Raw genomic sequence first — 22,949 nt, 5'->3', positions numbered from 1 at the left:
AACTGCTGACACACTTCAGCCACATGAGGCCTAGCATTGTCATGTATCAGAAGGAACACAGGGCCCATTGCACCAGCATACGGTTTCACAATGGATCTGAGGATCTCATCCCAGTACCTAATAGCAGTCTGGGTACCTCTGGCTAGCACATGGGGGGCTGTGCGGCCCTCCAAATAAATGCCTCCCCACACCATTACTGACCCACTGCTAAACTGGTCATGCTGGAGGATGTTGCAGGCAGCAGAACGTTCTCCACGGCGTCTCCAGACTCTGTCCGTCTGTCACATGTGCTCAGTGTGAACCTGCTCTCATCCGTGAAGAACACAGGACTCCAATGTGGAATCTGCCAATCTTGGTGTTCTCTGGCAAATGCCAATGACCCTGCACTGTGTTGGGCTGTAAGCGCAACACCCACTTGTGGACGTCGAGCCTTCATACCACCCTCATGGAGTCTGTTTCTGACAGTTTGAGCTGAGAAATGGATGTTAGTGGCCTGTTAGAGGTTATTTTGCAGGGCTCTTGCACTGCTCTTCCTGTTCCTCCTTGCACAAAGGAAGAGGTAGCAGTCCTGCTGCTGGGTTGTTGCCCTCCTACGGCCCCCTCCACATCTCCTGGTGTACTGACCTGTCTCCTGGTAGAGTATATGCTCCATGCTTTGGACACTGTGCTGACACACAGTTACCCTTCTTGCCACAGCTCTCATTGATGTGCCATCCTGGATGAGCTGCACTACATGAGCAACTTCTGTGGGTTGTAGACACCGCCTCATGCTACTGTACGTCTAGGGGTGAGAGCAATGACAAAATGCAAGTGACCAAAACAGCCAAAAAGGATGAGAACAGAGAAATGTTCTGTGGTCACCACCTGCAAAACCACTCTTTTATAGGGGGTATCTTGCTAATTGACTATAATTTCTATCTGTCGTTTCTTCCATTTACACAACAGAAAGAGAAATTTATTCACAACAGTGTTACTTCATAACTGGACAGGTTGTTTTCACAGAAGTGTGATTGACTTAGAGTTACATTGTGTTGTTTAAGTGTTCCCTTTATATTTTTGAGTAGTGTACTTAACAGCCCCATACACGAGATACATGTTGGCTGAACGGTCATTTGGCAGATGGCTATTTTTCCCGACTCCCCCATACACACAAATATTCCAGCTTTCTTGTGGTCTGTATGAGAGAGTCGCCTCCAGACTCCTCTAGTGGAGGATTATCTACAGAAAAAATAAATGGATTAGCCTCTAAAATTCAGGATGCCAGATCCTTCTCTGCCCTGACATCATCTGTCGGGAGGCCCCCAAATACATTTTATAGTCAGCCACCCCCCCCCCCCCAATTCATTACTTCCATGCAACTTTAGTCTAATGTGTATGGGGGCTTTAAAATGTAACTCATTGGACGCTGCCTCTGGCCCGGCCTAATAGACTTTCGTACATTGCAGGTCCAGACACCATTATTAGGTACTTAAGTATCATAGTAACTAGGCAGCCCCATACTATCGAGTACTTGGGGGAGGAGGGGCATTCAGCCGAACTCTGTCACACCTTCTGAGATGCCATGTTTGCTTTTGACAGCAGCAATTGGTTAAACTGCCAGGGTTTATGTAGCAGCCGCACCTGTGCCATCCCTGCCATGAACATCTATGTTTAACATGTTAGAAAATAACAAAATGTGTCTTATGCTGTTTGCATGTTTTTTTATTTTTATAAGAATTGTTGGTGCCAATTTTCTTTTGAAACATTTTAATTTCTGCTTTTTTTCTGGTGTTTTTCTTGTAATATAGTAAAGCCTAAGGCCAGAAATAAACCCCATAATACACTGTACATGGAGACTTTGCTATCAAATAATTTCTGCCCGCAATATTTGTGCCAACAAAAAAGGTTTTATAAAAGCATCAAACTTCTGTGTGTGAATCAGACATGAGATCTAACGTGATGGAAGATTACAGTCCGGGGAAGACGGGAAACATTCATATAGATGACCGGTGATGATATAGTCAGTGACGGACTGTGGCCAAATATGTTTCTAGAGCCGTAGTAGAAGATGAAGATGTCGTCCTCATTATGAAGTAGTTATTTCTCATGTCACAGGTAATGAATATCTCCTGCAGTATTACTAATGCCGATTCCAGTGTCCGTAAATGAGATGACAACTAGCATCATGGAAGATGAGTCTATGAGAAAACATATTCAGCTGCAGACTGCGAGGAAGAAACTACTTGTTGGCTGTGTTCTAAAATATATTTGTTTTATTAGCAGATGTAAAGAAAAAAACTAAATAGTGTAAAATAATAAATCTCCTCATATTTTTCTCTAATTATCTCCAGTAATTGTATTATTACACAGGATTTTTATGATGTTACATCTACTTATTTTCTTCTCATTCAGGTCTCTACAGTATTCGATCCGCTCAGTAAAATCTTCTATATAAGAGAGTTTTCCTGATTTATCCATCACAACAGGATATGGACAAGGACAAGATGGCAGAGAAAATATTACACCTTACCCTAGAGATCCTCTTTCGACTTACTGGAGAGGTGAGAGATTCTGATGACGTCACATTACATCATTCTTATCTATGGGAATAACAGATGGACAGAACTGGAGAGGTGAGGACTCTGGAAATGTCTGGAGTGAGATTTATTAATGTGTCTCTCCATAACCAGGATTACACAGTAGTGAAGAAGACCTCTAGTGAGCGCTGTCAGGCCCCTGTGTCTGAGGGATGGGGAAGACCCCTGAGCCCAATCACTGGGCCTCCACCTCACCCCCTGATACATGAGGACATCAATAACCAGAAGATCCTAGAACTCACCTACAAGATGATTGAGCTGCTGACTGGAGAGGTGACACTGCTGGGAATGCTGGGACATTATACAGTAACACTATGAAGGGATCGGGGGGGTGACTGTATCATTATGTGTATCAGGTTCCTATAAGGTGTCAGGATGTCGCTGTCTATTTCTCCATGGAGGAGTGGGAGTATTTAGAGGAACACAAAGATCTGTACAAAGACGTCATGATGGAGGTTCCCCAGCCCCTCACATCACCAGGTAATAAACAGGACTAAATACACACGGCCTATAATTATCTGTATGTAAAGAATGAATTCAGTCCCTGTATGTGTTCCCTCCAGATCTATCCAGTAAGAGGACAACACCAGAGAGAAGTCCCCGTCCTCTTCTTCCACAGGACTGTAAACAAGAAGATCCCAATGTTCCTCAGGATCATCAGGTAGATGGAGAGAAGGTGTCATGAGATGTCCCCTATGATGTGTAGACGGCTGTGAAGGTCTTGTGCTCAGCAAGGCTGTGGTGTCGGAGTTGGAGCCCATTTTGGTGGATTTGGAGTGGTATCAAATGGACCGACTCCTAAAATATATAATAAATTGGGTACAGTAGTTCAATGCAGTTTTTGGGGAATATTTTTTCATAAGAATTTGGGAAAGTTATGAAATGTCCTATAAATGTCTGTCCTATTCCTGATCTAAGGGTCTGGACTTTTAGCTGAGATGAATCTGTGCTACAGTAAATTTATCACTTAAACATGAGCCATGTATGAGGGAGTCGTGGAGTCGGTGTCATGGAAATTGAGGAGTCGGGAGTCGGAGGTTTGGCTTACCGACTCCACAGCCCTGGTGCTCAGTCTTGTTTTATCCACCAGTATTATATGTTTTATACTTGTGTAATGAGAATGGTGGAGATGGCAGGATTAGAGCTGATCATAGATGTGACCTCTCCATCTGTCTGTGACTTTTACAATATTTGTTTCAGGGTGAAGATCTGACCCATATTAATACTACAGAGACATATGTGAGGGGTGATGAGCGGTGTAAAGAGGAGATTCCTACATATGACTACCCAGGTGAGTAGTAACCACTAAATGCAGAGAAGTTACAGATTATTCTCAGTCACCGGCTGTGGCTGCTTTATCGGTGGTGTAGTCCGGCCATATCACAATCGTGTGATCACCATTCTCCTCTAGATCACAACATTCTCCCCTACACAAAACTGTTAACCCCTTTCTGACGTTGTAAGTAAAAATACATCCCTGTTCCCTGGACTGTATGGACTAGGTACATATTATTACGACATGGCGATCGCACCCGCACACAGGCTGTACTAGCGCAATCGCCGCCCAGGTCAGCTGATTCTGACATCTGACACCCGGCACGCAGTGCCCGCACCTCTCCCGGCAGCACTTAGTGAGTGCGCAGAGGGACAGCAGCGGGGTCCCGATCGTTGCCATGGTGACCCGATGTCGTCATGATAACATCCGGGTCACCAGCCCCAGCAAGTTAAGTTTGATCATGCGCAGTGCATGATCAAAGTAACTTGTGTCTGCAGAGCTGACAGTTTAAAAGTTATAGCAGTGATCCTGCTCTGCTATACCTTATAACTGCGATCAGCCTGTTGTAAAAATATATTAAAAAATATATATTTTTACAAGATATATTAAAAATAATATATGGAAAAAAAATAAACAATAAAAGCACACATATATGGTATTGCCGTGTCCGGAACAACCTGACCTATAAAATAAAGCTGTCCCACTAGTTAACCCCTTTAGTGAACACAGTAAAAGAAAAAAAAACTAAGCAAATAACGGTGCTTAATCATCATATTTCCAAACAAAAAGTGGAATAAAACGCGATAAAAAAGATGAATGTAAATAAAAATGGTACCGCTGAAAACGTCATCTTGTCCCGCAAAAAAGAAGCCGCCATACAGCTCCATCACACGAAAAATAAAAAAGTTACAGCTCTCAGAATAAAGTGATGCAAAAAAAAATAGTTTTTATTGTGTAACAGCGCCAAAACCTAAAAAAACAATATAAATGTAGTACGGCTGTAATTGTACTGACCCGAATAATAAAGCGGCCTTATACATTTTTCCACACGCAGAACGGCATAAAAAGAATGCCAAAAAAACAATTCCTGAATTGTTGGTTTTTGTTTATTCCACCTCCCAAAAATCTGAGTAGAAAGCGATAAAAAAAAGTCACTTGCCCAAAATTAGTACCAATAAAAACGTCAACTTGTCCCGCAAAAAACAAGCCGTCACATGACTGTCGGCCGAACTATGGAAAAATTATAGCTCTCAAAATATGGCGATGCAAAAACTTTCTGTGCTGCTGAATGTCCTCATATGGTCCCTACAAGACCAGGTCCAATCTTTCTGGCCAAACTTCACTTTTATGATCGATAACATTAAATGTGCAGTCAGGGCCAAGTGTGAATTTCTGTACAATAACAACAGAGTTTCCCTTTATCCTGACTTTTCAATTTCTTTTAAAACCGACTAACTTCAAACAGAATTGTGATAAACTATACAGAAAACATTACACCTGTGCCATGATATATCTCTAAGCTGTGTGTGGCTGATGGCTGTAATATACATTTATTCACGCCTGCAGGAGATGTGTTGGCTCGAGCCCTGGTTTCATGGATTCACTCCACGTCATAAATTCCATTATGTTTTCAATTCTAAGGAATTCAGATTACTGCACAATCTCTCCTGAAATGGGGGCGCTAATACTTTCTCTACTCTTCTGGTCAGGTTATTGTAGCTCCAATGGTCCACCATAAATGAGTGCAACTCCAGTTTAGTGTTGGATTTCTCCCTTCATACATATATTGTTGTTGAGGATGTAACATAGAATAAAAAAATGTCTTTTTTTATAGCTTTATTTTGTATGATAGTTTGATTGTGGTCGGATCGGCCTGCCTCACTTATGTGAATCTGTAACTCCCTGGTAGTCTTTAAAAAAAGATCTCCATTGCCTCTTCCAAATGCCCGAGATCTAAATTTAAGACGCCTCTGGTCTGCACTATTAGAAAAAGTTCTCTTTGAATGTCTAATATTTCTTCTTGAAACTCATCTGACAGAAAATATTGGCCCTTATGATAGTTTAGATTCCCAAGAGCCACCGAGCCCCATACTCCAATTACCACAGAGAGGTTTCACCACTAGTTACTCACTACTTACTGATGAAGACTGTTGAGTTTGATCATTTCAGTAGATGTTATTGTCTGTAGTCAGTTTTTGACTACAGTAGTTACTGCCCAAATTTCTCTGATTTAACCCCTTCCTGCAGCCAGTTTTGTGATCCTAATCAGGCCCCATTTTTCAAATCTGATGTGTGTCACTTTATGTGGTGATAACTTTGAAATTCTTCTTAAAGGATAATAGGAAACAAATGGACCTTACAAATTATTTTCCTTGAATCCTACAATATCCTATATACGGTTGTACACTACTGTCTGGGCACATGGCAGGTTAAGAAGGGAAGGAGCGACATTTAGCTATTTGAATATAGATCTTGCTGAAATAGTTTGCAGACACAATGTCGCATGGTCACCTGCCAGCTCAAAAGATGACCACCACAAACAGGCTTGGTGCCATCTACTTCATTTTCCAGATCCCACGAATTGTCTTGTTCATCACCCTTTAACCCCTCTACATGGATCTGGACACAGAGACCCCCTAGGCTTGGGCCACGGTGTTACCTGCTGTTCTGTGGTGTGAGATGGCAAGAAGAATAATCAGGTAGTCGGGTCAGAACCAGGAGGGCAGAGAACATACAAAATCAGAAGACACAAGAGTAGTCAGTAAACGGGCCGAGGTCACAACAGGAAACAAATCCACAAGCCGGGAGCTGAGCACAGAGGACTGACCCAGAGGAGAACAAGGCTGTATCTGGCGGCTTCCAGCAATATGCTTCCAGCTTTAGTAGGGTGCGGTGATTTCTAATTGGCTGAAGCAGGGAGCAGATTACTCCAGCTGGACAGAACACACACCCATACTGCCAGACTGGATGGTACTAAAGGTCCCTGGCACCCTAATCTTACTGGCTGGAAAGAGCCTGCGCCGCCCAGAGCTTCTGGTTCTGACGTCTCCTCCATCACCAGCGCCGCCTGCAGGATGAATAAGGCGGCTCCTGGTGACAGAAGCAGACGTCGCAGGAGCAGATCCCGGAGGAGATGGGACCCACCATTTACAGAAGTCCTAATGTGACCAAATTACAGAAAACCAGAGCAGTAGAAATCACCATAAATTGACTCCATTTTGGAAATTATAACCCTCAGTGAATTAATCTATAGGAGTAGGGAATATTTTGATTCCACATGCAAAAAAAGAAGAAAAGAGAGGCGCTCCTGTGTATACCCGGTGATCTTTGAGGGGAGGAAAATGGAAATAGAAATGTACTAACCTTGTGTGGTTGCTCACCCCTGCACAACCACGGATTAAGGCTCCGGTGTGAACTGCACACCGCACGGGTCTCAGGCTGACCGGCTGAGAGAATCACATGGGGTGTGACATCACCGCGGGTCCTTGTAAACGGTTAATAAGCTGATATCTGCAGCCCCAAACCGCCCACCCAAGAGGGAATCAAGAATACAAAGTACAAAGTCGCTGCGGTTTTCAATGGGGTAAGGTGACAGCAGGCCGGGGTATTTGTTACTCCATCATTTTCTTTATTAATCACATGGCTTCACAACATGTTTCGGCTAATACCGCCATCATCAGGTGATGGCCAATATTACCACACAAGCACTTTATATAGAAGTTTAACCAATTAACCAGCAGGTGCCAACAATTAACCAGTTAACCCTCAAATCTCCATTACCATATATACAGGTTCCCATTCTAAGGGCCAACCTGACTTGGCCGATAACAGAGACAAAACATCAACACTAACATAAGACTACATGAAAAAACTATATATACATATAAAAGAAGAATATAAAAAGAGTAAAAGCTGCATATATTCATAATTACACTCATATTAAAAACCTAATAAAAATAAATATCCACTATATTTTTCAAATCCACATAAATTATATTACTTAGTTAATAATATTTTCAAGTGAGAGATTCAGACCTTCCGGGGATAAAGTTCCCAACTTATAGATCCAATAATTTTCCCGGTTTACCAACCTTTTCTATCTATCATGCACCGTGTCAGATATATGATCAATAATCGTAAGGTGCAGATATTTTGGATCTTTCTGATCTTCTAAGAAGAAGTGCTTTGGCAACTATGTAACAAATCTCCATTTCTAATATTCTGCCAATGTTTATTTAGCCTGGCGCGCATTGGTTGTATGGTGCGACCTACATACTGTAGACCACATGTACACTCCAACAGATATATCACATATGACGGCAGTCTGTCCGGCATCTAATCTGAAAAGTCTCCCCCGTGGTGAGCAAGCTAAAAGTTTTTGTTCCGTTATTAATGATCCCACAACAGAGACATTTTGATGTTCTACATCTAAAGCACCCATCCCCCCTTCCTTGGTTTATATTTTTATACTTTATATAACTCTTAGTCAATGATGTGGAGCTAGGCGCTAACACATTTTTCAGATTCTGACACCTCCTATATATAATCCTTGGTTTGGCCGGCAGTTGCTTGCCCAAAATGGGATCACTGGATAAAATGAACCAATACGTCTTCAATAGGTTATTAAGAGTAACTCTAGATTGGCTAAATGTTGTAATGAGACTATACTCGGCACTCAATGGGTTAATAGTGTAATTTTTTTTTACCACATTGGTAGGTCCGGCCAGATTCCCCTTATTGTTTATCATTTCCAAGCATTTTTCTTGGGATAAACATTTGGCTTTCTTATATGCATCACTTAATAATTTGCCAGGATATCCCTTTTCCCTGAATCTCATCTTTAAAATCCTAGATTCATTAATAAAATCCACATCTCTACTACAATTTTTCCTAATTCTCCAATACTGTCCATAGGGAATATTACGCACCCAGACTGGAAGATGGCTGCTATCATATGCTAGGTAACTATTCACATCCACCTCTTTGAAATGCGTGGAGGTGATTATCTTTCCTTCTGGGTTTTTTTTTAATCAGGAGGTCAAGGAATTGAATACTTAAACTGGATATATTAGATGAAAAACTAAGACCCCAGGTTTTATTATTTAATTCAGATACAAATATAGATGCTTCCTCATGGGTACCAGCCCTGACAAAGAAAAGATCATCTATAAATCTCCTATAGAGACATATATGTCTAGTATATAGATGGGACTGTACGATGAAGACAGACTCAAACCTCCCCATAAATAAATTAGCATAGCTAGGGGCGAATCTCGTCCCCATCGCACAACCTCTCATCTATGTCTAGTATATAGATGGGACTGTACGATGAAGACGGACTCAAACCTCCCCATAAATAAATTAGCATAGCTAGGGGCGAGTCTTGTCCCCATCGCACAACCACTCATCTGTTTATATGTGGTCTCTTCAAATAAATTTTTTTATTGTTTAAGATAAACTCAATACTTTCTAATAAGAACCTTTTCTGTTCCAAAAATATAGAGGTATCTGAACACAAATAATGATCAATAGCCTCTAAACCTAAAATATGTGTAATGTTGGAGTATAAGGAACTCACATCTAAGGTACAAAAAACATAATAATAATAATCTTTTTATTTATTTAGCGCCAACATATTCTGCAGCGCTTTACAATTCAGACAATTTACAGACATTATTGGCACTGTCCCCATTGGGGCTCACAATCTACATTCTCTATCAGTATGTCTTTGGAGTGTGGGAGGAAACTGGAGAACCTGGAGGAATCCCACACAAACACGGGAGAACATACAAACTCCTCGCAGATGTTGTCCTCGGTGGGATTTTAACCCAGGACCCCAGCGCTGCAAGGCTGCAGTGCTAACCACTGAGCCACCATGCCGCCCTCCTCCTAGGGAGGTAAATCCCTCATCAAGCTAATAAAATGTGAAGAATCTTTTAAATAACATTCAAGCCTAATCACATATTTTGTAAAAACAAATCGACATAATGTGATAAATTAGCTGTTATAGATTTTATCCCCGAAATGATGGGGCGACCAGGGGGATTGGTAGTACTTTTATGGATCTTGGGTCGGAAATAAAAATAAGGGGTCTGAAAAAATTATATATCCAAAAATCTTTTCTCTCTCACATCCAAGATCCCCTCCCTAAGGGCCCCCTTAGTTAAGCTTTTATATTCCATAAGATGGTGACAGAATTATCACAATCTAATTTATTATAATAATCAGTATCGCCCAGTATCCGCAAACCTTCTCCAGTGTACCAACCCTGATTCATCACCACAATACCACCGCCTTATCAGCTTCCTTAATAATTATTCCTTTATTCTTCCGTAAACTAGAGATGGCTTGTCTTTCTGGAGCCGTCAGGTTATCCCTCTTTTTAATATGAGTAAAAGTGCGAATGTCTTTTAAAATCAGTTGCTGAAAAGTCTTGAGATGAGTTCCCTTATGGTGAGTAGGATAAAAATTACCACCTAGTGGAACATGGTGGAAACCCATAGCGGGCACGTGATTTTCGACTCCATTATTAGCAAGGGGTATACTGGCGTTTATTGATTTACGTTTTTCTTCAATAATAAAGTGATGTTTTAACGTCAATTTCCTAAAGTACTCATTCAAATCTACATATAAATTGAAAACATTCAAACTTGAAACAGGTCAAAAAGAGAGTCCTCTACTCAATCGTGAGATCTCAGCCTCAGACAAGGTGTGGTCAGACAGGGTAAAAATGCCTACCATTTTCTGTTTCTCATCTTTTTCGCTTTCCTCAATATTTACCCTAATGGCTTTGTCTTTTTAATTAGCAAATCCTACAGGGCTGCTATTTTTTGGGATGGCTCTACCTCGCCCCCTACATCCCCGATATTTCTTTTTGGTTGGCGAACTTGGGCCGGCTGAAAAAACGGTGGGATTTTTGTATCATAAAGGAGCGGTGTGTTTTTTTACCATTGAGAGGCGGTGCAGTTTCATTAGTTAATATTACAGCTGGTGATAACAATTCTATTGAAGAAGTTATATTTTGTGGAGGTGGTAGCTTCACTGATTTATCAGTGGAACCTTCCTCTAATGATGTATGCCCTACACTTAATGACTGAGATATTATTGGTAAGGAATTTTGGGAATCAGGATGGATAGTTAAAATAGAAAAATCCAATGCACTAACACTCTGCGTTGAGGTTGCACCAATTAATTCATTTAACCCAAAATGAATTAGTGATGATTGCTCTGTATCATTGGAAACACCACTATCCTTATTCACCACTGGTAAGATAGAATTAATAGCTCCACCAGTGTTTGCTTGATTCTCCCCAATAGGAGAAGGACACAAAGTAACTATTGCACTGTTAGTTTCCATATCCATAGTTTGATTCGACAGGCACTTTCTGCACTGTGGATGTTGGAGAGTGAAAATTGCAAATATTCCATTTTATTACCCAACACATTGTCTCCTGGATCACAATCTGGGCACTTACATACCATAAATTAAGTGGGTTCTTCTCACTATAGTAATGCCAAGTACATGGATGATAAATGTGGTTTGGACACACTGCAAGGCTCAGAAGAGAGGAAGAGATATGACTTCGGGAGAGAGCGGATATTGCTGGATTGGTTTATGGAAGCCATGTTGCTTTTCTAGAACCTTTGAGCCACTAATAATGTGGAAACCTCTGTTATTACACTGACAGATGATGGACCTGAGTTGGGGACTTGTTTTTTGTGAGATGAGTAGCAGTTTTTATTGATATTCTTTTCACCTACAATGGTGAAAATAATATTTGATACACTGCTGATTTTTCAAGTTTTCCCACCTACAAAGAATGGAGAAATCTGTAATTTTTATCGTAGGTACACTTCACCTGTGAGAGACATAATCTAAAAAAAAATCCAGAAAATCACATTGCATGAATTTTTACTTAATATTTGGTACAGAAACCTTTGTTTGAAATTACAGAGGTCAGAAGTTTCCTGTAGTTCTTGGCCAGCTTTGCACACACTGCAGGAGGGATCTTGGCCCACTCCCCCATACAAATCTTTTCCAAATCTTTGAGGTTTTGGGGCTGTCGCTGGGCAACATGGAGTTTCAGCTCACTCCAAAGATTTTCTATTGGGTTCAGGTCTGGAGACTGGCTAGGCCACTTCGGGACATTGAAATGCTTCTTATGGAACCACTTCTTAGTTGGCCTGGCTGGGTGTTTCGAGTCATTGTCATGCTGGAAGACCCAGCCACGACCCATGTTCAATGCTCTTACTGAGGGAAGAAGGTTGTTGGCCAAAATCTTGCGATACGTGACCCCATCCATCCTCCCTTCAATACGGTACAGTCGTCATGTTTGGGATGGTGTTCTTGGGTTTGTACTCATCCTTATTCTTCCTCCAAACACGGCGAGCGGAGTTGATACCAAAAAGTTCTATTTTGGCCTCATCTGACCACATGACCTTCTCCCATGCCTCCTCTGGATCACCCAGATGGTCATTGGAGAAGTTCAAACGGGCCTGGACATGTGCTTGTGTGAGCAGGGGGACCTTTAATGCCCTGCAGGATTTTAATCCATGACAGCGTAGTGTGTTACTAACGGTAATGTTTTAGACTGTGGTTCCAGCTCTCTTCAGGTCATTGTCCAGGACCTCCCGTGTAGTTCTGGGCTGATTCCTGACCTGTCTCAGAATCATTCTTACCCCACGAGGAGAGATCTTGCATGGAGCCCCAGACTGAGGAAGATTCAAAGTCATCTTGTGTTTCTTCCATTTCTTAATAATTGTGTCAATAGTTTTTCCATTCTTGCCAAGCTGCTTACCTATTGTCCCATAGCCCATCCCAGCCTTGGGCAGATCTACAATTTTGTCCTTGGTTTCTTTAGACAGCTATTTGGTCTTGGCCATGGTGGAGGTTGGAGTGTCTTTGATTGAGTGTGTGGAAAGGTGTCTTTTATACAGGTAACAAGTTCTAACAGGTGCAATTAATACAGGTAATGAGTGCAGAGTAGGAGGGCTTCTTAAAGAAAAACTTAACATGTCTGTGAGAGCCAGAATTCTTGCTGGTTGGTAGGTGATCAAATACTTATTTCATACAATGAAATACAAATTAATTATTTTAAAATCATACAATGCGATTTTCTGTTTTTTATTTTTAGATTCTGTCTCTCACAGTTGAAGTGTACCGACGATAAAAATTACAGTCCTCTCCCTTCTTTGTAGATGGGAAAAATTGCAAAATCACTAGAGTATCAAATACTTATTTTCCCCACTGTACATAACATTGTTTGGCTTTTTATTCCATATTTTGGAGGCAGAATGAACAAACAGTTGAACACCACACTTTACTGGTTCACGCTATGAGGTTTTCTATTAGACTGTGAACTGTCATTGTCTTGGTGAATAATTCAATATTTTTACATAACTTGCCATTTTTACAGACAGTTTAAGTAGAAATGTTCAAAACTATAAAATTCAAGGATATTTAATTCAAAAATAATAATTGATTTTCTTCTTGGCAGATGACTGTACCAGAAGATCAGAGGGACAGCCGACATCTTCAATTTTTAAATCAGATGATCTTGAGATCCCTCAGGCTACAATTGAAGTGAATTCCATTACTCCAGATCTACCATCATCCCTTCACAGCAAAGATTTATCATCTAGTCTTATGAAACAGGTCCTGTCTTCTGATTCATTACTGACTATTAAGGAAAATCAAAGTCCCAAAATAAGCATTAAAAAACGAGTTGCTCCTAAAGCAAAGAAGCCATTTTCACATTCTGAATATGGAAATAGTTTTCCTCTCAAAATGTCTCTTCTTAAACATCAAAAAATTCACACAGCAGAGAATATATTTTCTTGTTCCAAGTGTGGGAAATGTTTTAACCAGAAATCAAATCTTGTTAGTCACCAAAGAACTCACACAGGGGAGAAGCCATTTTCATGTTCAGATTGTGGGAAATGTTTTACAGAGAAATCGAGTCTTATGAAACATCAGAGAACTCACACAGGGGAGAAGCCATTTTCATGTTCAGAATGTGGGAAATGTTTTGCAGAGCAATCAAGTGTTATCAAACATCAGAGAACTCACACAGGGGAGAAGCCTTTTTCCTGTTCAGAATGTGGGAAATGTTTTAACCAGAAATCAAATCTTGTTAGTCACCAAAGAACTCACACAGGGGAGAAGCCTTTTTCATGTTCAGAATGTGGAAAATGTTTTACAATGAAATCAATTTTTGTTAAGCACCAAAGAACTCACACAGGGGTGAAGCCTTTTTCATGTTCAGAATGTGGGCAATGTTTTAGTCATAAATCCGATGTTGTTATACACCAGAGAACCCACACAGGGGAGAAGCCTTTATCATGTTCAGAATGTGGGAAATGTTTTACACAGAAATCACATCTTGTTAGTCACCAGAGAATTCACACAGGGGAGAAGCCATTTTCATGTTTAGAATGTGGGAAATGTTTTACACAGATATCAAGTCTGATCAGACATCAAAGAACCCACACAGGGGAGAAGCCTTTTTCATGTTCAGAATGTGGAAAATGTTTTACACAGAAATCAAATTTTGTTATACACCAGAGAACTCACACAGGGGAGAAGCCTTTTTCATGTACAGAATGTGGGAAATGTTTTAACCGGAAAGCAGATGTTGTTATACACCAGAGAACCCACACAGGGAAGAAGCCTTATTTATGTTCAGAATGTGGGAAATGTTTTACCGAGAAATCAACTCTTGTTACACATCAGAGAACTCACACAGGATAGAAGCCATTTTAAAGGAAAATGTTTTGCGAATAAATCATCTCTTCTTAGTCACCAGAGCAGTCACAAGGAAGAAGCCTTTTTTTTTTTCTTAATATGGGAAATGTTTAACTTGGAAAAACAAACTTATTAGCAAGAAAAAATCTTTCTAATAAGTGAGTGTGTCTTATAGACTTTAGGCAGCTTCCTGTTACTGAGGAAAACATTGAAACAGTGTCCTTCCTGATCAATCAGAAAATTGCTCTCTCCTCCACTCCACTTATCTAACTGATTGGTGCAAAGTAGGAGAAGAAACTACAGGAACCTGCACAGAGGCTGCATGTCCTGAATGAGCAGCTGAAGACTTCCTCAAGGACCTTTCAGATCATTTATGAAATGAGCCATTTTTAATGATTTTGACCATGTGAATTCAAATTGCACAATAAAATTTTTAGTTGCCTCTTGTTTCTGTGATATCAGAGTTTTCCTTTTACTGCTACATATAATTGATGAAAAAACACAGCAAAAAAGGGCAGCAGGGACCTGCCCAGATCTTCAGAACTAAATGCACTACCAGGGTGCAGCAAACCCACATAAAGATGGCGGCTACACAGGTGCAAAATACTGATGAGACAATCACTCACAACCTACCATTTCATGGAGGGGGTGACTGCACAAAATGGCTTGTATAGGGTGCTGTTCACACTAGGGTAGTGCACAGTATCCGGCTTACAGTCTACTAGTTAAGCCCATACTATTAGATTAGGCGGGCTGCCCAGTATTATCCAAGTGCACCCCATAGGAACAGACACCCCAGTTTACAATGCCGGAACTGATGGGCCTGGCTGCACCCTGGAATTAAAAAGTGCAAAAATACATATATATAATATATGAGATATTAGTTGATATGTTGGCCAAAATATGTAAGCTCGGAACCCGCGACAAGGGTTCTCATGCTTACGAGCCCTACTCTAAACACAAAAAGCAAAGCCACACCAAGAAGAATTAAAATTCCCCCTAGTGTGAACAGCACCCTATACAAGCCTTTTTGTGTGCAATTCAAATACTAAGCAGTCACCCCCTCCATGAAATGGTAGGTTAATTATTCTTGGTGTGTCTTTGCTTTTTGTGTGTACATATAATTGATGCATAAAAGTTTCAGTACTTTGAAACATTATTTTTGCAAATATAAAGATGCAAATATTTTGTTATGCCAATTTTCTGATATTTATTTAGAGGAAACTTAACAACAGTTCAAATAACTAAAACCTGTCTAAACACTATTGCGAAATATAAACAGTTACAGAAATTGCGATACAAAATTTGGTCCTCATTCAGGGACAACTCTTTTTTGCTTGCTTCTTGTACTCCTGCATTGAATCATTTCTTACAATTGTTCAATCATTATCTGCAAGCATTTTCATTGATATCTTTTCTCCATATCCGCAATATCTTGGTGAAATCTCTCAGCATGCTTGTTGCTCACAGCTCTGCTGTCACAGCTTCCCTGTCCCTAACGCTAGGGGTGCCCTAGCTGGCCCTGTTCCCTGGATTACTTCTGAAGGTGAAGATGCTGGGGCGATGTACCTTGTCTGAGCTCCTCAATCCACCTGCTCCCTTCCCCCACCCGGGGAAGAGAGGAGTAGTAGTGTATCGCAATACACCAACCAGACTAACACGGTAATACAAACAGGGATAAAGGAAATACCAATCATACAAATATATGCACACAAACAACAGAGGATAACACTGGGGAGTGGAAGAATGGGGTAAAACCAAAGTAGAAGAAGAGGATTATACACACAACCAAAACCATGCAACAGTCTTAGCTAAATCCACAAACGCCTTCTCAAACAACAGCTAGCTCTGGTAATGACTGCTAGCTAGAATCCAGTATATATAGGAACGGGGAGTGGCTAATAGTGAATAGCTGTGAACACTAAGGCAGGAAAGCTTCAAGGAGCTCTCAACTGAGCAGATTAACTCCTGTACTGTTAGAAGAAATCTGCACCATTTAATATGAAGGTGAAAGGCTTCTAATGAGTGCAGGATTAGGAGGAATCAGACTCTGCAGTGTTCTGGCTCCTCTCTGTCGCAGTAAACCCATGACAGTAACCCCTTCTACGAGGGACCTCTGGAACCTCATAGCTGGGTTTATCAGGGTGTACCGCATAAAAAGACCAGATCAACCTGGCTGCATGGACGTCAGATGCTGGTAACCACATCCTCTCCTCAGGACCATAACTCTTCCAGTGTACCAGTTACTGAAGTGACAGATGAACTAAGCAAGAATCAACGATCTTACCTATTTGGAATTCCAAATGTCCATCCACAATGACCAGAGATGGCAGTAGCGCTGATGATACAAAGGACGCAACGTATTTTTTGGGTAGAGACTAATGGAACATTATGGATCCTAAAGGTGGGCGGCAAATCAAGGTGGAATGCTACGGGATTGACGACGACCACAATCTTATAAGAACCAGTGAACCTGGGACCCAGTTTCTAAGATGGAACCTTCAACTTAATGCTCCTTGAAGACAACCACACCAAGTCATCACACAGGTCCAGACCCACCACACGTCTCCAATCAGCCACACTCTTATATTTGGACCCCATCTTCCTCAAGCAATCAAGAACCCTTTGCCACACAGACGTAATTGAAGATGGAAAACGTTCTTCAGGTATTCCTGTTAAATGGGGACTTACCAGTGGATTCATGACAATGATTATTCACTACAAATTCAGCAAGAGGTAAGTCAGTAACCCCATCCTCCTGATTCTCAGACATAAAACACCTAAGATAAGTCTCAAGATTCTGGTTAACATGTTCAGTTTGCCCTTTAGACTGCGGAAGACTGCTGAAGAGAACAACAGATGGATCCTCAAAAGATTGCAAGATGCCCATCAAAATTTGGAAATAAACTACATCCCCCAATCAGAAAAAATATCAGTAGGGTTCCCATGTAATTTTACCATCTCTCTGATGAAAATCTGCATCAAAGTCTTGGTGTTAGGTAATGCGGGTTGCACAATGAAATGTGACATCTTACTGAATCTGTCCACCACCACCAAAATTACAGTATTACCTACCGACACGGGTAGATTAGTATTAGTGATAAAACCGAACGATAAATGAATCCACAGTCTACTGGGAATCGCCAATGGATGGAGAGACCAAGATGAACAAGTATGAGAGATCTTAGAACATGCTCAGACACGGCAGGCGGCTACATACTCGTGAACATCCTGATGAACTCCTGACCACCAAAAACGCAGAGTAAGGAGATCTGTAGTGTCTTTATAACAGGGATGTCTGTCCAAGACCCAATCATGATGTTCACTGAGAACTCTAAGATGGAGATTCACATGTACAAACAGTTTACCTAATAAACAGGCAGCAGGTGCGTCCCCCTGAGCCTCAACAACCTCCTTCTCAAGATCGGAGCATATAGATGCAATAACCACCCCATTTTGCAGTATAGAAACTGGTTCACAATTATCTCCACCGCTGGAAAAGGCATCCACCTTAATGTTCTTGTTCCCTGGCCTATATGTAACGAAAAAGTTAAATCTGGTGAAGAATAACGGCCATCCCACCTGTCTAGGCGTTAGACGTTTCGTAGACTCTAGATATACCAGATTCTTATGGTCCGTGATTACCATAATCGGATGATCTGCCCCCTCCAGAAAATGATGCCACTCTCCAAAAGCCCACTTGGTTGCCAAGAGTTCCCTGTTACCAATGTCATAATTTCTCTCAGCGAGTGACAGTTTTTTAGAAAAGTATGCACATGGATGCCATTTACTAGGAGATGCACCCTGCGACAAAACAGCCCCCACACACACTTCTGACATGTCAACTTCAGCAATGAATGGCTGAGTGACGTCAGGCTGCATGAGAATCGGCACAAATACAAAACACTCCTTAAGGTATTGAATGCCTCCCTGGCTGGACTGTACCATTTAGAAAAGTCAGTCCATTTTCTGGTCATATCCGCCAGAGGTTTGGCCACTACCGAAAAGTTTTTATGAACTTGCGGTAGTAGTTGGCGAAACCCAAATACCTTTGTAACGCCTTTAAATCCTCAGGACAATCCCAATCCTGTTCCGCCCAGACTTTTGCTGGATCCATGTGAAAACCGGTGGATGATAAAATCTAGCCTATAAAAGGGATCTCCTCAAGAGAACATACACTTCTCTGGTTTAACAAATACTTCATTGACTCTGAGTATCTGTAAGACCTACCTGACATGTACCTGATATGACTCAAGGTCAGGCGCAAAAATTAATGTAATCAAGATAGATCACAACAAATATACCTGCCGGGTGACTAAACATGACATTTACAAAATGCTGAAAGACGGCGGGAGCATCACTCAACCCAAATAGCATGACAAAGGTTCTCATAGTGTCCCTCAGGCATATTGAAAGCTGGTTTTCACTCATCCCCCTCTTTAATACGAATGAGATTATATGCCCCCCTGAGAACCAGTTTAGAAAACCATTTTGCTGCCACGATCTGATTAAATAAGTCCGGGGTGAGAGGGATCAGATACGGTTCCCAGACCGTGATTGGATTTAGTTTGCGGAAATCTAGGTAGGGGCGTAACCCCCCGTCTTTCTTTACAAGGAAAACCCCTTCAGCAATGGGGGATGACGATGGTGTGATATGATCCTTTTTTTTAACTTTCCGTGATATAGTCCTTCATGGCCCGCTTCTATGGACCAGAGATTTTACAAAGTCTGCTCTTAGGCAGCTTGGCCCCAGAAACAAGATTAATGGCACAGTCATAAGGTTGATGGGAAGGGAGATTTTGACACCCCTGCTCCGAGAACACATCCTCAAAGTCAGACAGGTATTTAGGCACAGACTGGGTATCCACACTAGCCAGCCAGGTGCCCAGTGTCCTTGACAATACTTGATCCAATTTGCTACCTCCTGAGTCTGCCAATCTACCACAGGGTTGTGCAGTGTGAGCAAAGGTAGTCTCAGAACCACAAGAGAGGGCAGACCCTCTAGCACATAAAACTCAATACATTCTGAGTGTATGGCCTACCTGTAGATGTAACCCTCGGATGACTTGAGTAAAACACCCCTGGCTCAAGGATGCAGAGTTGATGCTGATTATGGGTATGTGTCTGGACAGTGTATATGGTTTGAGGCCCCGGACCTGGACGAACCTAACGTTTATCAAATTAAACCCGCCCCACTGTCCAGAAAGGCCGAAATGATCACCTTATTTTTGTCCAGATGGATTCCATACTCCCCCTTTACGCTGAACTCGAGTTTGATACACAGAACGAGTCACCACACCCAACTGCATAGGCTCCTCAGATGACTCAGACCAGGGTTCCCTTGGCGCTGGACCTCTCGCATATTGGGGTGTTTCTTTATGTCTCTGGCGAAGACTGTGATCCACCTGGATAGCCAGAGACATGGCTGCTTCAAGAGAAACTGGAGTCTCCTATACGACAAGGGCATACCGATAGCCCTTGACAAAACTGGCTACGTCGTGCGGGGTCATTCCTCTTAGTGTCAGTGTATCACCTCCGAAACTCAGAGCAATACACCTCCGCTGGCCGATCTCCCTGCTGAAGCTGACATAGCATGGACTCAGCCAGGGAGATGCGGTCAGGGTCGTTGTATATATGACCCAGGACTAAAAGAAATTCCTCCACCGTCCGGAGCAATTGGGAGTCTGGCGGGAGAGAAAATGCCCATACTTGGGGGTCACCCTGAAGGAGCGAGATTAGTATCACCACCCATTGCTCCTCGGTTCCTGAGGAGATAGGACATAACCTGAAGTACAGCTTACAGGCCTCCCTGAAGAAAACAAACATGTCACGCCCCCCCAAAGAAGCTGTCAGGCAAAGCAATCTTGGGCTCCACAGGGGGTTGCCTGGGAGTCATGGTCCCAGGACCTGACGTGTTAGGGAGCTGCAACATGACAGTGCATAGATCTGCAACCTCTAGGCTAAGTTGCTGCAGTTGCCCTGTGAGAGCTGTGATAGGATCCATGATGGATCAGAAAACAGTTTCAGCCAGAGTTAATGTCATGACTCTGTTGTCGGGTATCCCAGGACCAGGGGCTCCTTCCCTGTCCCTAACACTAGGGACGTCCTAGCTTGCCCATGTTCCTCGAATTACTTCTGAAGGTGAAAATGCCGGGACCACGTACCTTGTCTGAACTCCTCAATCTGCCTGTTCTCTTCCTCCACCAAGGGAAGAGAGGAGTAATAGTGTAAGGCAATACACCAACCAGAGTAACAAGGTAATGCAAACAGGGATAAAGGAAAATACCAATCATACAAATATATGCACACAAACAACAGAGGATAACAGTGGTGAGTGGAGGATGGGAAAAACCAAAGTAGGAGAAAGAGAGGATTAATACACAACCAAAACCATGCAACAGTCTTAGATAAATCCACCAAACGCCTTCTCAAACAACAACAAACCACCAAACTCCTAACCATGCAGCATGAGGCTCTCTCTAGCAATGACTGCTAACTAGAGTCCAGTATATACAGTTGTGCTCAAAAGTTTACATACCCCGTCAGAATTTTTGCTTTCTTTGCCTTGTTTCAGAGAATATGAATGATAACAAAAAAAAATTTGGTTGGGTGAAGCCATTTATTGTCAAACTACTGTGTTTTCTCTTTTTAAATCTTAATGACAACCAAAAACATCCAAATAACCCTGATCAAAAGTTCACATACCCCAGTTCTTAATACCGTGTATTGCCCCCTCTAACATCAATGACAGCTTGAAGTCTTTTGTGGTAGTTGTGGATGAGGTTGTTAATTTTATTATTCCACTGTATAGGAGGCTGAGGTGACCAAACTGCATAGGGGGGCTGTGGGGGATATAATACTGGGTCTATGGTGACCATACTGTATTCGAGGCTGTTGGGGACCTTGGATTGAGACTGGAGAAGAGGGAAATCTGCAGAGTCTAGCTCTGCCTGTGATGGGTGTGTATGTGACTAGCAAAGTTATAGATGTGGATGTGGGGTAGATATGCCAAGTACGAGTCAAATGAAAATATTTTGAAAGCAGAAAAAAAGGGGGAGAGAAGGTAATGAATTTATTTCTCTGCGAGGCACTGTAGGACTAGAGAAAGAAAAACTACTATAAAAACTACTATATACCAACTATCCTTGTGTTTTTTCCTGGTCTTTTAAAAAATACACACACTTTTTTATGTTGTGCACTTGTCACTGTGACGTAGCATCATATGATCTCAGGGGTCCGTTACTGCTCGCCTTTCTTTTAAATGTATTGTCCATATATTCCAGTACTTTTGAATTGTAATCCTTACTGTGGTTTTGTCCTGATGAAGAGGTTTGTAGACCTTGAAACGCGTTGACGCAATAAACTGCAATCATACCACATCTGCGTCTATGATCACACTTTGGATACTTGGCAGCGTGTTTTTTGAATCAACAGATTCCATATTCTATTGCATCAAACCCCATTGGTGATCCTGCAGCAGCCTTCACATGCTTCACACAGGGAATGTGACTGTCACAACCCCATCAGGTGAGCTTATTTCTTAACTCCCTACACCCTTTTCTGACAAGATAAGACCCTATCTTGTATTTCTTGTCTTTCCAGTTTTTCCATTTTTATTTACCAAAAGGACCTGGAAAGAGATCTCCAAATTGCAGAAGAGACCGAGTACTTAGCTAAAATGGAATCATGTATTTCATTAAGAAGATCTACACTTAAAGAAGGTGGAACATAAAGTTTATTTATAGGTAAACCTTCCGGCACACTGAATGCGCTGCCTGATATCTACCCCCAAAGCACTAAACACCACCCCCTCAATAAGAATCTTGACTGGATTTTCGTCCATCAACTCTGCGACTAGACTAAGGGACAAAGAGTCAGCCTTGACATTCTTGGATTTGGGGAGATAAGTAATGGCAAAATCAAACCAGGCAACATGGTCCCACCAAGCCTGTCTGGTGCTTAAGCACTTAGCAGCGTCACTATACAACAGGTTCTTATGATCGGTAGAGACAGATCTGTCTCTACCGATCATAAGAACCTCATGTCTTGCCCACCTCATGTCTTGCCCACTCCAACCAATTTCTCCATTCCTCAAAGGCTCTTTTAACTGCCAGAAGCTCTAGGTCACCTATATCATGAATAGACTCTGCTTGAGTGAACTTCTGGGAAAGAAAAGCACAAGGATGTAGATACCCTATTTTTTTCTGTGAAAGAACAGCTCACATACTAATAGCAGAAGCTTCTACCACGACAAAGAAAAGCAGATTGACCTTAGGTTGGCTCAGAACAGGAGCCCTAGAGAAAGCTGTTTGAGAGGATGAAAAGCATTTACTGCCTCAGCTGACCAAGAAGA

General features: G+C 41.8%; 1 protein-coding gene across 1 annotated transcript in view; it reads left to right on the top strand.

Annotated features, from left to right (window-relative positions):
* The first annotated feature begins 2,453 nt into the window (after window positions 1-2,453).
* The window catches only part of LOC141176037 (uncharacterized), a 60,815-nt gene continuing 40,319 nt past the window's right edge, over window positions 2,454-22,949 (top strand). Inside the window, exons 1-6 of the mRNA XM_073660012.1 lie at window positions 2,454-2,540; window positions 2,670-2,849; window positions 2,933-3,056; window positions 3,140-3,237; window positions 3,777-3,867; window positions 13,350-14,595. Coding sequence (XP_073516113.1) covers window positions 2,469-2,540; window positions 2,670-2,849; window positions 2,933-3,056; window positions 3,140-3,237; window positions 3,777-3,867; window positions 13,350-14,595 — 1,811 coding nt within the window. The 5' untranslated portion in view covers window positions 2,454-2,468. The remainder of the gene's footprint in view (window positions 2,541-2,669; window positions 2,850-2,932; window positions 3,057-3,139; window positions 3,238-3,776; window positions 3,868-13,349; window positions 14,596-22,949) is intronic.

Source organism: Phyllobates terribilis, unplaced genomic scaffold (assembly GCF_046119375.1).
Source record: "Phyllobates terribilis strain yellow unplaced genomic scaffold, ASM4611937v1 Scaffold_17__1_contigs__length_24005725, whole genome shotgun sequence".
In the NCBI taxonomy this organism is placed as follows: domain Eukaryota; kingdom Metazoa; phylum Chordata; class Amphibia; order Anura; family Dendrobatidae; genus Phyllobates; species Phyllobates terribilis.
Note: the sequence above shows the minus strand (reverse complement) of the source record. Positions and strands in the feature narration are given on the sequence as shown.